Source organism: Phyllobates terribilis, unplaced genomic scaffold (genome assembly GCF_046119375.1).
Source record: "Phyllobates terribilis strain yellow unplaced genomic scaffold, ASM4611937v1 Scaffold_3__8_contigs__length_932513732, whole genome shotgun sequence".
NCBI classification, from domain to species: domain Eukaryota; kingdom Metazoa; phylum Chordata; class Amphibia; order Anura; family Dendrobatidae; genus Phyllobates; species Phyllobates terribilis.
The window spans coordinates 536911274-536926529 of record NW_027362763.1 but is presented as its reverse complement, the minus strand read 5'-3'; the positions used below and the strand labels follow the sequence as shown (position 1 = coordinate 536926529).

Here is a 15256-nt window from a genome sequence, read left to right as displayed (position 1 = left end):
CTTACGGACACTCTAAACTGGCCTGTCTGCGCCCAGCTATCACTGTTGGCATTGCCAATGGCCGCTTTTTGTCACTCAGTGCGCTGTAACAGTAATTAAATTTTTTTTCCAAATTGTGCCCTCATCCAGGAGGGTGTGAGGCAGCGTCCTAGGCAGTCGCCCACCTCTGCCTGCCCTTTGTCCCGGCCCTGGACTGAAGACAGTCTGTTCCTTTGTGTTTCCATTGATTGTTTGATGCTCAGCGTGTTCATGTGCATTTGATGTCTCTGGCATCCTTTTATATTCATTCTCTCTTTTCCGCACAGTCTAATGTGTTAGGATGCATCTGTCAGTCTTGCCATAGTGCCTGCTGTTGCTTGGTGCCCTGGAACATGAAGGTACACCGGCTGTAGCTCAGACGCTCCCACACGGGTGCCGTAAATCTGTAGAATTAGATCTAGCACCTCTTTATCTTTCTTCAACAGCGCTCTTTCTCAGGATAAGGCCATGATTCCAATGAGATGCAAACAGAACAGGGAAACCCTAATGCCAACATGGAGACATTTTATGGGGTATGGAACCTCCAATAGGCATGAACTCTGATATGCAAAGGGAAATTATTACTCCCATAGGCTACAAATACCAATATACCCAAGAATGTTATTAGCAGTAGTTGTATGAATGAGAAGAAACTATCTAAACCTCACATTAAATGGAATCCATCACCAGGGTTTTGCTATGTAATTTAAGAGCAGCACAATGTAGGGGCAGAGACCTCATTTCCTGTGATGTGTCACTTGCTGGTCTGCATGCTCTCATTTTGATATGATCATTATTTTCTCTGCTGCAGATCTAGCAGTGCTCAGAAAGCTGAGCCCTGTATAACCCTACCCATACCAATTATTGACAGCTTTCTGTGTAGACTATATATTGACAGAAAGCAGCTAATTAGTGGTGAGGGTGGGGCTACACCGAATAGTTAACTAGGAGGCATGAGAGGTCTAGTCCTGTAGTGATATTCTCCTGCCGATAAAACACTGATTTTGTTAAAACCGCAACACACAGCCCAGTAAGTGACATCACTGGAATCAGGCTCTCATATCCTACATCATGCTGCTCTCAAATTACATAGTAAGAACCTGCTGCAGATTCCCTTTAAGGCAGTTCTATAGTGTGACTACCTCTCTGCTTAGTTATTGGCTTGTATGCCTTGCTACCATAGTCCAAGAATACATTAAAGGGGTATTCCCATCTCCAAGATCCTATCCCAATACGTAGTAGGTGTAATAATAATATTAGCAAATACCTCCAATTAGAAATGTAGTATCGTTTTTCAGATTCGCCATGTCTCTTTCCTCAAGTGCAGGACCTTACGTATCCATGGTTACAACACCTGATATAGTGACAGTTAGCTAGCTGCTAGTGGCCGTAACCATGGATACCTAAGGTCCTGCGATGCCTGCACATGAGGAAAGAGACATAGCGAATCAGAAAAACTATACTACATTTCTAATTGGAGGTACTTGGTAATATTATTATTATTACACCTACTACATATTGGGATAGGATCTTGGAGATGGGAATACCCCTTTAAGTACTTGTACATATGTGTAAATGTGTACTGGAAATGGAAAGGATCGCTCTATATTCCCATGAGAATCTTCTGCATAGTCTCTCTTATACATATTGCCATTTCAGGGTCAGATTACAGAGAGCACTAATTTTCACTCCCTGTTGGCAATCGATTGATGACGCCTATTGGTCCTACACACATTTCTGATTCAATCATGACCCTGTTCTGGAAACGCTGATCTGTGTGGAATAGAATAGCACGCCATAATTAGACCTTTGCTGAATAATATTCTGCATTAGGCTTAGAACTAACAATATTATGCCTAGAAATATCTGTGATCTATGAAGCATTTAACAGCTATAATGTGATAGATGAATCATACAAGCATTTATCGTATGTATGATGATATATACTGTATACTGACACCGGTGCCTCACCGTTTCATTGGCATGAGCGGTTTTGCAGGGAATTACACATCACAGGGGCATGTGCCACAGGTCTGCCATGTACATAATAGACAAGGAAATCAAAATGAAACTGCCCTCAATAAAGTAAAGCCTAGTTACTACTTTGCCTTTCATCACACCTATTGACATTTGTAGTATTAATAATACTGCATCATCAATTTGTTTAATCAAAATCAAATGCCAAAACATGTACAGTAGATAAAAGCCATACACACATGTATATGTATCTACAGTGCTCAGCATAAATGAGTACACCCCTCTGAAAAGTAAGATTTTAATCAATATCTCACTAAACACAAGAACAATTGCCAATATTTTGACAAGACGGGGTTTAATAGAACATTTTTTAAAATCATAAAAGGATATTAAGTATAATAATATAACATCTATTACAAAATCTTCAGTTTTACTCAAATTAGTTGATGCAACAATGAATACACCCCACATCAAACACTACTACATCTAGTATTTTGTATGACCTCCATGATTTCTATGCACAGCACCAAGTCCGTGCTGTCTGATGCTCAAATTGTCCCTTCAGAATTTCTCATAGGTGATCGGTTGGGCTCAGATCAGGAGACATACTTGGCCACTGAATCACTTTCAAACTCTGTTCTTTTTCAGAAATGTAACAGATGTGAGTTTTGGATCATTGTCATGTTGGAAAAGTGCACGTCTATCAAGGGCACGGAGTGATGGTATCATCTTCTCTTTCATTATAGAGCTGCACATGTGTGAATTCATGATACCACCAATGAAATGTAGCTCCCCGACACCAGCTGCACTCATGCCGCCCCACATAAGGACATCACAGTGTTTCACTGTAGGCACCATGCATTTAGAAAAATAAATGTAGAAAAATGCATGGTGCCTATGACGCACCCCCTGGGCCATGTTCAGGGGATACCCGGAGCCGGATCTGACAGGGGTAGTAGTCCTTGTGGCGGTGACCCGGTCCGTGCCCAGGGTGTCAAACTAAGTGGTTGGCAGTCTTGGTAGATGTTGTTTCAGTGTCGACTACGCCACCCGTTGATCTGCGGCCACAAGGCCGCCGCTGCAGAACAGTCCGCTGAGGCCGGTAGTATGTGTGCAGCGATGGTGGTATAACCCCCAACGGGAGGGGTATGGCCTCAGGGCAGCTGGTGCGGATGATGGAGGTAGTGATAGTGCAGAAAGGAGAGTCAGAGACGTGAGATGCAGTTTCAGGGTTTTTACTCACAGGTGTTCCTTCAGTCACTCTGGCCTTGAGTGACCACCCGAGCCGTGCTGCATTCACCAGGTGTGGGACTCGGCTAACCCCCAGGCAGTTCTGGAGCGTGGTCCTGAGCTCCCTTCTCTTTCACTCTCTGCTGGCCGTCCCAACCAGGGATCCACCTTTGTCCGGTTCCCTTGGGCCTTCTATGGTAAAACCTTCTCTGGCTTTCCTGACCCTACTCTTGGTGTACCTTCCTGGTGGATGTGGTGAGGGTCGTGGCAAAGTTTGACCACGACCTCCGGTTCCTGGTTAAGGGTTACTTTTGCCTCCGCCAGCTTGGGATCCAGTGCCCTCTTCTGCCAACCCTTCACCCTTCTGGCTTAATTCTGGGATCTCAGGGTTCCCTCTGGCTCTGCGTCTCTGGGCCTTTCCTCCTCCTCTCTCTCCACTGCAGGCTTGGCCCTGGAGCTGGGCCCAGCCGGAGCCACAGCTCCCTGTCAGCCCTCCTGGCTGAGCTCCTCTGCTCTGCTTCTCCTCAGACTGACTCGACTCGACCTCTCCCTGTCCTAAGATGGTGCCCACCATATATACTCCCTCTATGTGTGAGCCCAGGTGACCAGCACCCAATGGGCTCCTACCTCTATGCCCAGAGCCCCTCCCCTATCTGCCCCTACACTACTGGGATGTTCCACCCCCCCTCCCACTCCAGCCAGGGACAGACGCTGTCGTACCTGCACATCTACTTGGTGGGAGTACCGTAGTTCCGTCCCCCGGAAATGGGATGTATGTAGTGCATGCAGCCTACTGAGCTCAGTCCCACACTCCATCCTTACCCGGGAGTGGAATACCACACCTCTGGGTCGAGGTGCAATACCCCTGTAGCAGCCGAGTCCTCAGGGTGCTACACCTACAGTGAAACGTATTGCTCCATATTGAAAGACAAGATGCTACCATCACTCCGTGCCCTTGGTAGACGTGCACTTTTCCAACAATTGATTCAGAAGAGCATTTGTGAGGTCAGACGAGAGGGCCTATGCCTCACCCTGCCTCACTAACCTAGACATACAGATCTCTTCCTATACACAACAAATAGGGAGACACCTGTCAGTCTAGGGTTTGTGCGGGGGGAGAAGCCAACTTTTCAAAGTATCTTTTTGAAATTTAACGAACATAATGCAGCCAGCGTGTCTGTGGGTCAGGCCACATGAATCTACTCTCAGGCTCTTTTTTTTTAGATTTCCCTTCACTGGAACTAAGGGCCTAGACCAAGCCTTAAAAAATTGTCCCAATACCATTGTATTTATAGTGTAAGTGCTGGTTAATTGTTTCATAGTTTGTGCTTAATAAATAGCCTCAATGCTACATGAACTGTAAGGGTACATTCACACTGGAAGTAGCAAAATCTGCAACAAATTGGATGGAGTTTTTTGCAGAAATGTGCAATTGCTGCAGATTTAACTCATAGCAAAGGGCCTAAAGCATAGTGTGAATTACCAGAATATATTAAAAATCTGCACTGTAAGTTTCTGCAAAGCATCGTACTCCTAAATTTGGTGTCAAGAGAAATATCTTGTGTAAATGTGCAATTACTATATATATATCACTACCACAGCCGTAGTGTATATGATGGTGTATAGTGCTGTTATGCATCATGCTGTTTTTTATATTACAGTATCCTTTTATTTTTGGCACCATCTGTTTTATCACAGTTGTTTCCAGACTCAATAATCACTGTTACCCTGAGCCACTTGGGACAATAATATATTCAGTGATCCAATTATTCTGAAGAATCAATATGTAACATTTCATGAAATAATCAACTGTGATATATCGATAATGATAAATAAAACTGCAGTAACAGAAGATTTTTAGGCAACCGTCAATCTTATGTTTGCGATAACACAAAATATTTTTCACAAAATACACTAGAATATTTTTGCATTTTTTTGCTTTGCTATTTCTACACAAAAGCTCCCAAAATAAATGCCAGGAAAGCTTTGACCTATATATTTGCAGCTGGATGCTGGTGGTGGGGTCTTCGCCAACTAAATATATGCCAGAAGGCAGACACTAGAGACAGTTCTGATAGATCACAAAGGGGCTGCCCTGATTAGTCACACAGACATTTCTTAAGAATTCCTAGGAAGCATTATCAGGAAGTGTCGGGATTGTTCTTAGAGATAAAACAGCTAGAATTGTATGTTAACATTACATAGTAACATAGGTTAAAAAAAATCAGGTTCCGTGTTCAACCTTTCTCCACCAGCTATACTTTCTCTATCACTCGATTAGCTATAACCCACAATGCCGTTTGTTGTGAGAAAAGCATCCAGCCCTTTTATAAATGCTGTTATAGTGTCTGCCATCACTACTTCTTGTGGTCGGCATTCCACAGTCCTACTGCTCTGACTGTAAAGAACCCTTTCCTATTTAGCTGCCGGAATCGCCTTTCTTCTACCTGTAATGAATGCCCCCTGGTCCTTAGTATGGTCTTTGGAAGGAATAAGTCATGTGCCAGTCCTTTGTATTGACCACATATATATTATACATGTAAATGAGATCTCCTGTGAAGCATGCAGCAGGTAAAAGAAGTATTGAACACGTCACCAATTTTATAAGTAAGCATATTTCTAAAAGGTGCTATTGACATGAAATTCTCCCCAGATGTTGGTAACAACCCATCCAATGAAACACAGGCAAAGAAATCAAACCAGAAAAGGTCCATAAATTAAGTTGTGTGTAATAATGAAACATGACACAAGGACAAAGTATTGAACATGCTTACTGAAATGTAATTAATACTTTGTACAATAGCTTTTGTTAGTGATGACAGCTTCAAGATTCCTTCTGTATGGAGAAACTAGTCACATGCATTGCTCAGGTGTGATTTTGGCCCATTCTTCCACACAAACACTCATCAAATCCTAAGGGTTCTGTCAGCTTCTTCTATGAACTCTGAGCTTTAGTTCCTTCCATACATTTTCTATTGGATTCATGTCAGGTGATTGGCTGGACCACTCTAGCTGCTTTATTTTCTCTCTCTGAAACCAATTGAGAGTTTCCTTGACTGTGTGTTTGGGATCATTGCTGAAATGTCCACCCTCATTTCATCTTGATCATCCTCTTAGATGGCAGCAGATTGTTATCAAGAATGTACATTTTTCCATTCATTCTTGCTTCCATCACATGAAGGTTGCCAGTGCCGTATTCTGAAAAACAGCCCCATTCCATGATTTTCCTACTTCCCAAGTTCACTGTTGTTATGGTGTTTTGGGGGTGATATGCAGTGCCTTTTGGCCTCCAAATATGGTGTATATTATGGCACCAAAGAGTTCTATTTTGGTCACATCTGACCATACTATATTCTCCCAGTATTTCACAGGCTTGTCTAAATGTTATTGAGCAAACTTTAAATACACTTGAACGTGCTTTTTGTTCAGCAATGGAGTCTTGCGTGGTGAGCGTGCATACAGGCCTTGGAGGTTGAGTGCATTTCCTATACATAGTAACATAATAACGTAGGTTGAATAAAGACCTAGGTCCAGCAAGTTCAACCAATTGTACTTTCTTTGAAACAATTGTGCCCCCTTATTCCAGGTCTTTCTGTAGCTCTCCACAGGTGGTCCTTGACTCTCGGACAACTCTTCTGATAATTTTTTTCACTCCTCTGGCTGAAATCTTGTGGGGAGCACCTGGTCGTGGCTGGTTTATGGTGAATTGATGTTCTTTCCACTTCCAGATTATGGCCCCAACAGTGCTCACTGGAATATTCAGTAGTTTAGAAATTCTTCTGTAACCAATGCCATTAGTATGTTTTGCAACAATAGGGTTGCGAAGGTCTTGAGACAGCTCACTGGTTTTACCCATCATGAGATGTTTCTTGTGGCACCTTGGTAATAAGACATCTTTTTATAGGCTGATATTATTTTGCACTAATTAGCAGGATTGCTTTCTAATTACTGATAGACTTCAGCTGGTGTCATGACTTTCCATGGCTTTTTGCACTTCACTTTTTTCATGCGTTCAATACTTTTTTCCTGTCCCATTTCTCATTGTTACACATAACTTAATTTATGGACAGCTATGGTTTAATTTATTTTCCTGTGTGGATTGGATGGGTTGTTACAAACATCTGGTGAGAATTTCATGTCAATAGCACCTTTAGAAATATATTTACTTAGAAAATTGGTGACATGTTCAATACTTATTTTACCCGCTGTATTTTTTCTAAGCTAAACAAGCCCAACTCTTCCAAACTCATCATATGAGAAGCCTTCCCATGTAATAATCTAGTTGCCTGCCTTTGAGCTAACTTTCCAATATATTACAATATATCCAGATATTTATGTCATGTAACAGTATGGAAACATGCACAATTTTGTAATTTGCTACAGCGGTTAATTCCATCTTGTGACACTTATCATTCTCTAGATAGAGGACATCTGTCATGCAAGGTGTGGGAAAGACTTAGTGCAACACAAAGGGAAGAGGGAAAGGGAGCCCAGACTCTAGGGAAAGGGGGGAGGGGAGGGGAGACATCCTAGGTTGATCTAGCATCACCCTGTCTCCTCTAATGTCCCTGTATTGGCTCTTCACCAATTGCCGCACGCGTACCTCGTCCTGTCTTTCCCTGGCATTTGGCTCAGGATAGGGAAGGGAGGAGATGAGCACTAGTCGATCTCCACTAAACACTATAGACAACAAGGAAGGACAAACGGGGAGATAGCTTAGCTTTAGACGACTCCAGACAAATAAGCACGTGTCCTCAAGCTCCAGAGAGGACAAAGTACTGCTCTTGCTAAAGCCTTCACCAGTAGTAATGAATATCGCCGGCACCTCCCTCTAGAACACACCAGGTATTTACACACCCAGGCCAGGGAGTTAATTAGCCAGAGGGAGGTAGCCGCTGGGTCCTAGAGACAGCCTCTAAGAAGATGTCTGTAATGCCAAACGTAGAGATCTTCTGCAACCAACTGCAGGGTGACTGTCACTTTTGACACACCCGTGACAACATCAGTATCAATTGGGTCTGTATTAGCTGAAAGTGTGTTCAATACAAAAGTAGCATCTGAGGAGAAAAGTTTTCGATTTTCTTTGTTGAAACATCAAAGTCATTACAAAAAAGTCGAAAGAACCCCTACATTGTTTCTCTCTATGAATTTCAGTGTACTAATACACAGCCGTGTCAGTGCGCCACCACCTCAGTAATTGCAGGCAGATTCTGTTTTTAATTGGCTGATTGTGCTGCATGCATAAAGCCACAGAATGCTAACATATAGGAATCAAAACTGCATTTCTTCAACTGCCTCCACTCCATTGTATGGCATGCATCCTTACAATTATGGAATCTGTTTTTCATTGTCTTGAGTTCTGTAATAATTGAACATTAAAGGGGTTGTTCGGTCATGTAAAAATTAAAAGAAAAACTCTCAGAGTAGTGTAAAATTATAAAATATGAAATACTCATCTTACTGATCTCCTGACATTCGCATTCTGACACTTGCCTGGTTCCCCGCTGCTCTTTGTACTTCCTGCTCTGTCTGAACAGACACATGACTGCTGTAGCCACTCACTCACTTTTAGGGCAGGTGAACATGACCGTTTTCTCTCCATCTGAGCAAATTGGTTCAATTAATTATGTTAATCACATTCTGGTCAGAGTTTGATCAGAGTTGGAGAGAAAAAAATAAATAAAAAGTTTCTCCACCTTCTCCATGCAGTGAGATGTGATCAGATGTGGTCCGATGTCCATAGACATGAATGGGCGAGTGTCCTCTGATTCTTGGAGGCAAATCGTGCATGCTGCACCCAAGTGGTCCAAGGAAAAAATCGTACATGGGAACAGACCCATAGAATAACATGGGTACAAGTCTATCCGTCAAATCCACTGATGGCACTTGTCCGAGTTATACGGTCGTGTGCATCTGCCCTAACAGTGATGTTTTGGTCACCAAAATGTTTGTCCAGACTGAACAGATAGAAACCAGTAAGCATTGGGAAGGGAGCGATGGAGGATTGCTCAGTAGAGCTTTGAGCTTGGACTTGATGGTGATTTTGGCCAGGACAGAGGTCACGTGGCCAACGATCGCTCTATGCAGCTGCTACATTGCAGCATAATGCAGGTGAATAGGTCCCATTGCAAGAGAGTTGCAAACTAATTGGATTTTCTTGTTTATCGTGGTCCTGGTACCTTAAAAGTCACGATACAACCCCGTTCACCTGCGATGTAGCATTGGCGTAGAGTGAGTTTTGGCCAAGTGACCTGTGATGCATCCAAGATCACCGTGTAGATCCAGCTTTACTTATTGTGTTATTTTAAATTCTTAGAGTTTTTTTTCCTTTAATTTGAATTTGCTGGAAAATTTCTTTAAGGAGATTTAGAGCAAAAGTGAAATAAATATGGTACTCTGAATAACTCAATGTATAGATATAATGTTATCCCATTTATAACAAGGTGACATGTATTCTTCTGGTATTAAAGCTAATGATCCATATGTACTCTACAGTTTTCAGTCTCCTCGAGTGAAGAGGAACGGCTGCTGATTGGGAAAAGGCCAAAAACCCCTGTTTGTAATGATTTCTCCGATACCCACACCAACTGGAGCAAGTCCCTCCCGCTACCCACTCCAGAAGAGAAGATGCGTCAGGAGGCTCAGGCTATACACACGGATGTGGTGCCCATCAACATAACTGGTATGGTCAGAATACGTGCCTGACAGTCTGGACATATTATATACAAACTGGTTACAGATTTAACAAAAAAATAAAGCCTCAAATAACAATGATCATTGATAATAGGCAATAGATTAATTGTTAGGCTCAGTTCACACTGCATTTTGCGGTGTCCATTGGAGGAATAGCCCTATCCGATGTGGTTACCTGCTGTACAATCTGTTTCAAAAAGTGACCCACAATGATGTGTATTTTAAATCTGCATTCTTTGATTAGTGGTGTGGATTTCCCATTGATATCAATGGGTGGTGGATTTTAGTGTGAAATCCATGCTGAAACCCACTTGTGAACACATCCTGATGATCCTATTCATGTGTTACCTTATATGTTAGGGCTTATTCACACTTCAGTATTTTCATCAGTGTTTGAATGCCAAAGCCAGGTGTGGAACTTACCGAGAAAAACTATAAGGGCTCGCTCACAAGAGCCTATAACAATGCCGAGTGCTTATGGGATAGCACTCAGCCCAATGTTATACTATAAGGCAGTGCAGATCTGCAGATCCAGCATGAGAAAACAATTGCAGCATGCTGCGTGTGGCCCTGGAATTCAAATCACACTCATTCAAGTCTATGGGTTTGAGTGAAACATCGGACTGCACTCGGATGCCATCCGAGTGCAGTCCTATGTACACACACACACACACACACACACAGACAATGGAGAAATTAAGTTCTCCATCTTCTCCACACCTGTGGTGTCAGAGAGAATCGGATCACACTAAGATGACACTCGGACATTAGCATATTCGGCCCGACTCTCTCACATGAGAAACATAGGCTTGTGTGACCCCAGCCTAACTGACAGATTGCCACCTGTTTTGTGTTTGGAGACATTCCTTGGTTTTGGCATACAAATACTGATAAAAAAAATACTGATGTGTGAATAAAGCCTTACAGAGGATCACTCTGCCTGTCACTTTTACTGACATCCTGACACTGTCAGTCACTGGAAATTATCTGCTGTCTAAATCCAGAGTCCAACTTCTCAAACACTGAAAGCAAATATATTTTTTTAAAATCTAACCTAATATTGGTTAAATTGGAAAAGACAAAAAGTGGAAGAATCCAATGTAGTTAGGTACTTCACCAGCAAAATCAGCACACTGATATTTTTCAATAGATAAAATACTAAAAAATAATTTTTCACTAAAGGTGGAACCGAAATACTCACAAAAATAAATAACCCCTTCTACGCCCATTCCTGGGTGATCTCTGGGGCTCTGCCCTCGCTGCCTTCTGCACCATACACACCATTCCTATGTGCTCCCTGAGCATCAGGGTAAGAACTGCTCCCTCTGGTGGATCCGGCTCTGTCCTGCAGTCCTTGTACCTATTTCACATTTTTAAAACTTCTGAGTTTTTTTTTTTTTTATAGGGTTCAGGAGTTTATCTCTATCCAACATATAGAATAGACATAATGAGAAACTTGAAATAAGGAATCTCCTTACAGCCGCAGTCTTCTGGATTAGAGTGTGGGGTCCCAAGTCCAGATATCTATCTATCTATATATATATATATATATATATATATATATATATATATATATATATATATATATATATATATATATATATATATATTTGGTATTCAGTTTTATGCACTGAAACCTGTCTAGCTTATAAAGAAGTATCTTGTTGCCGGTCATTTCTCACTGGCAGCATTACACATGCTAGGCACATTTCCATGGGGTTTGCACTTCCAGCGATCTGAATGCAGGTTCATTCATTTGCCCTTACAAAACAATACAATGGCCTGGGCAATGGGGAGTGGTTGGATTATTGGGGGAGGGTGGGCGTTGTGCTGCATGATAATTGTGGTGCTGCGAGCATGTCCATGCTGGAAGACCTCAGGCCTGCGGACACACAGCCCGAATGTGCTGAAGAATGTGCCATCTGCCCCTCCGTCCTGCCTGTGGCACCTTAGACATATTAAAATGCACCTTACATAGAGAAAGGTGGACCAGGTAAAGAGATCAGTCATGGCAAACGACATGCAGGTCTCCCAAGTGACAAGTCAATGACATATTGTTGATGGACGTAGAACTGCGGTGAGATTCAGCGCTCCTCCTATCCCTTAGGCGGTCTTATGTCACCTGCAGCAAGGAATTAAAGGAACGCTTAACAAATCGATACTGGTTCATCAGAAGAAATCTAATAATCCATGTATTTGGTAGATGCCAAATACCCATTGGCTTAGAGATTTATCCACCAGGATCTAGCCCATTATTGGCCAATTAACCCATTGGCGTTCAGGTTGTATGCACGTGGCTGTGATGGCGCTTGACCTAACTCATTGCATGCTTTGTATATACTTCATTAAAAGGTAATGGCGATAGCTGCGTTTAATGAAGGGGCGGTAACATGAAATGCATGGGGATTAAGGGCATAGTCACACCACAGATTTGTTGCTGAGTTTCTGTGACTGTTCCATACATCTGAAATCCATGCACATGCTGCAGAAATGTAATTCGGAAAGGATTTTTCAGCCGCTGACGTTTCTAGAACACATCTGCTGCGTGTGAACATGCCCCAACGCTCTGTATGCATTCTCACAGTGGGAAGTTTATGCCTGAAGTGGTCACTGTTATGTCGGGTTCATTATTTACTCCTAAGCCCGCAATGTCACAATAAGGTTCTATTATACACGGAAATTATGGGGTTAAAAACCTGGCGATTGCCAGAAGCTTTAAGTCATTTTGGTGAAGTTTTAGAAAACTCTTAAGGCTGCATTCACACATCCGTGTATCATGTCCGGCATACAGGAGGCTGTTCAGCTCAGTTTGCAGCCGGCCTGCGCATTACAGTCCATATTGAGTGCTGCCCGTGATTTTCATTAATTTCTAGATTTACATTGATGCTTTTGATCCACGAATGACGATGATGAAAAGCACGGTCCACAAAAAAAATATATATATGGGGACATGTTCTATCTGTGAAAAGCTTGGATGGAGCAGGTGTAAAAAAAAAAAAATGGATGTGTGAATAAGACCTTAAAATCAAGAAGATTGGTACTAAAAATGCACTGTAGTGTGTTTAATATTCCCAAAATACTGTTAGGAAAAAAAGTTGGGAAAATTTTTCCTGAATATTTGCTGTGTGAGAAACCACCTTTCGGCCCTTTTTTTCTGCAGGTGTCCACTCCAAATACACTATAGCAATCTGAGTTTTTTTTGCATTTTGTATACATTTTCCCTCTTTTTTTTCATGTTTTTTTTTTTTGTTGCAAATTTGAAGCAGTGTTTTTTATGCGCTTTTTTTAGTGTTTTTTTAGTGTAGAAACTCTAGAATTTTGCATTTTTTACATATGCGTTTTTTTTTCAGGCTCCAATTTAGAAACCCTATTGGTAAAAAAGCACAGTTCAATTGGGGACTTTTTTATTTATTCAAATGTATATGTTTGGGGATAAAAATCTCTTTTTTTTTTTTTTTAATTGGGTTTCATTAAAAGCTTGGCACTGTTTAGCTTTTACAGACTTTTTGTTTCCTTGCACATTTAATATTGATGTGGTCTGTGGTCATAAACCAGTTCCGAAAAAGTCAGACATGCCGCCATAGCGGGCTGACTGATAGATTCTCAGGTAACTCATTCTGCAGCCAGCAACCGACAGAGCAACGCAGAAGCTATCGAAAGCAAACCGTGCAAAATTTTTAATGAAATCACTTATTTGTGGCCCTAAATACATACATTTTAAGTAAAAAAAAAAAAAATGTACCCGAATCTTTTGTAATGTAGCAAAATTGCTGTATCTCTACCATTAATACGGCATGCTTTTGTTTTTTTTTTGTTTTTTTCATCTTTTTAAAACCATATAGATTTAATCTACAATGTATGAAAGGGATTTCTATGTCTCTTCCATAATAAAGTAAGTTTTACTTGCTGACTATTTTTTATCATCTATGATCATATTTTTGATAATAGTACCTAATGTTGAAAAAAACTTTTTTTGGTCTGAAATTGCACCAAATAGTGAAAGGTTACATGCTGACGTGTTTGACATATATTGTTCAAAGGATTAGACATATATAGTTGTAAAAATATATCTGGAACCTTATTGTGACACAAGGTACCTTGTATTCACTCCTGCTGTAATACGTCTACTAACATCATCCATTAATACCTTCTAATCTAGGGGTAACCTATGCATGATGTTAGAGTGCTTGGAATTAATGTTGCCTTGCTTGTTCTACTACTCTATATCAGGGGAGAATTTCGACCGCCAAGCCAACTTCCGGCGGTCTCTTATTCATACTGACAGTGTGGTAAGACGTCCGAAGAAAGTCAAAAGGAGAAAGACTATAACAGGCGTCCCAGACAACATACAAAAGGAGCTAGGTATGGCTCATCAGAACTGTATTCCACCAGCAGCCATCACCCTCATTGCTCACCACTACCAGCTTAATTACATCTTCTGCCACCCATCAAACAATACAGTCTGATAGCCTGACAAAGGATTAAAGGGAATCTACTAACCACTTGCACTAAAATCCTGCAACTCCTAAAGTGTTATACTTACAACTGTTCTTTTCCACTGTACAGAACCTGAGTCATTATAATCATTTCTGTACTCCGCTACAACTAATAGCGCACTGAATGCCACCGCAACCGTCAGCTCACGTGCTGCGTTACCTCTGCTCTGTGTACTTGTGAATGTAGCACATACCATATACTTGGCATGACAAGCACCCGGAGTCTGTGTGGGCGTTATCAATGTATTCTTACAGTGGCGTGATTCTGTAATTATCTGTATGTGCTGAGCATGAGGTGGTTGTTGCTGTTTTGTGTGTACAGACGTAGTTTATAGCAACAACCCCTCCACCCGCCCCCCCCCCCAAAAAAAAAGAAATCATTCTCTAGGGTATAGTCTAAAAAAAAAGAGAACTCAATTCACCCTGCTCTATCTAATCTTTTTCAAAACAAAAGTTGTTATATGGTGAAGTTCCCGGCTTGTAAGTTTTGATATGTGGGGGTCCACTGATTACTCAAATGAAGGGCAGAAAAGCTTAGCTAATTCTTAAGAGCACCTAGCACTTGCTTAAAAGAAATTGAGCTAAATATCGGGTAAAAAAAAAATCCGTTTTGAGCTGCGTCACTCTATTAGATATATTCAGATTTGTTGACTTTGGAGCGCAGTATGTGAAATCTCTGTTTGTAGTTCAACTGGGCATTTCTTTGCAGTCTCTTTTAGGGGTGGGGTTGCACTTCCCCCCTCCCTTCCAGACACTGCCAATCACAACTCTGCAGCTTCTGAGACTGCAAAATCAGCTGCCAAGCTGTGATTTCCAGCGTCTGGGAGGGATGAAAGCTAAAG

At 41.6% G+C, this 15256-nt stretch overlaps 1 protein-coding gene across 6 annotated transcripts in view; it reads left to right on the top strand.

Moving 5' to 3' along the window:
- Positions 1–15256, top strand: part of NHSL1 (NHS like 1) — a 228286-nt gene that overhangs the window by 192320 nt on the left and 20710 nt on the right. For 5 of the 6 annotated variants that reach the window (XM_073671329.1, XM_073671334.1, XM_073671330.1 and 2 more), the window contains exons 4-5: positions 9721–9907; positions 14149–14280. In XM_073671329.1, the coding sequence (XP_073527430.1) occupies positions 9721–9907; positions 14149–14280 (319 nt within the window). The remainder of the gene's footprint in view (positions 1–9720; positions 9908–14148; positions 14281–15256) is intronic. The other variant, XM_073671331.1, reaches the window with a different exon arrangement.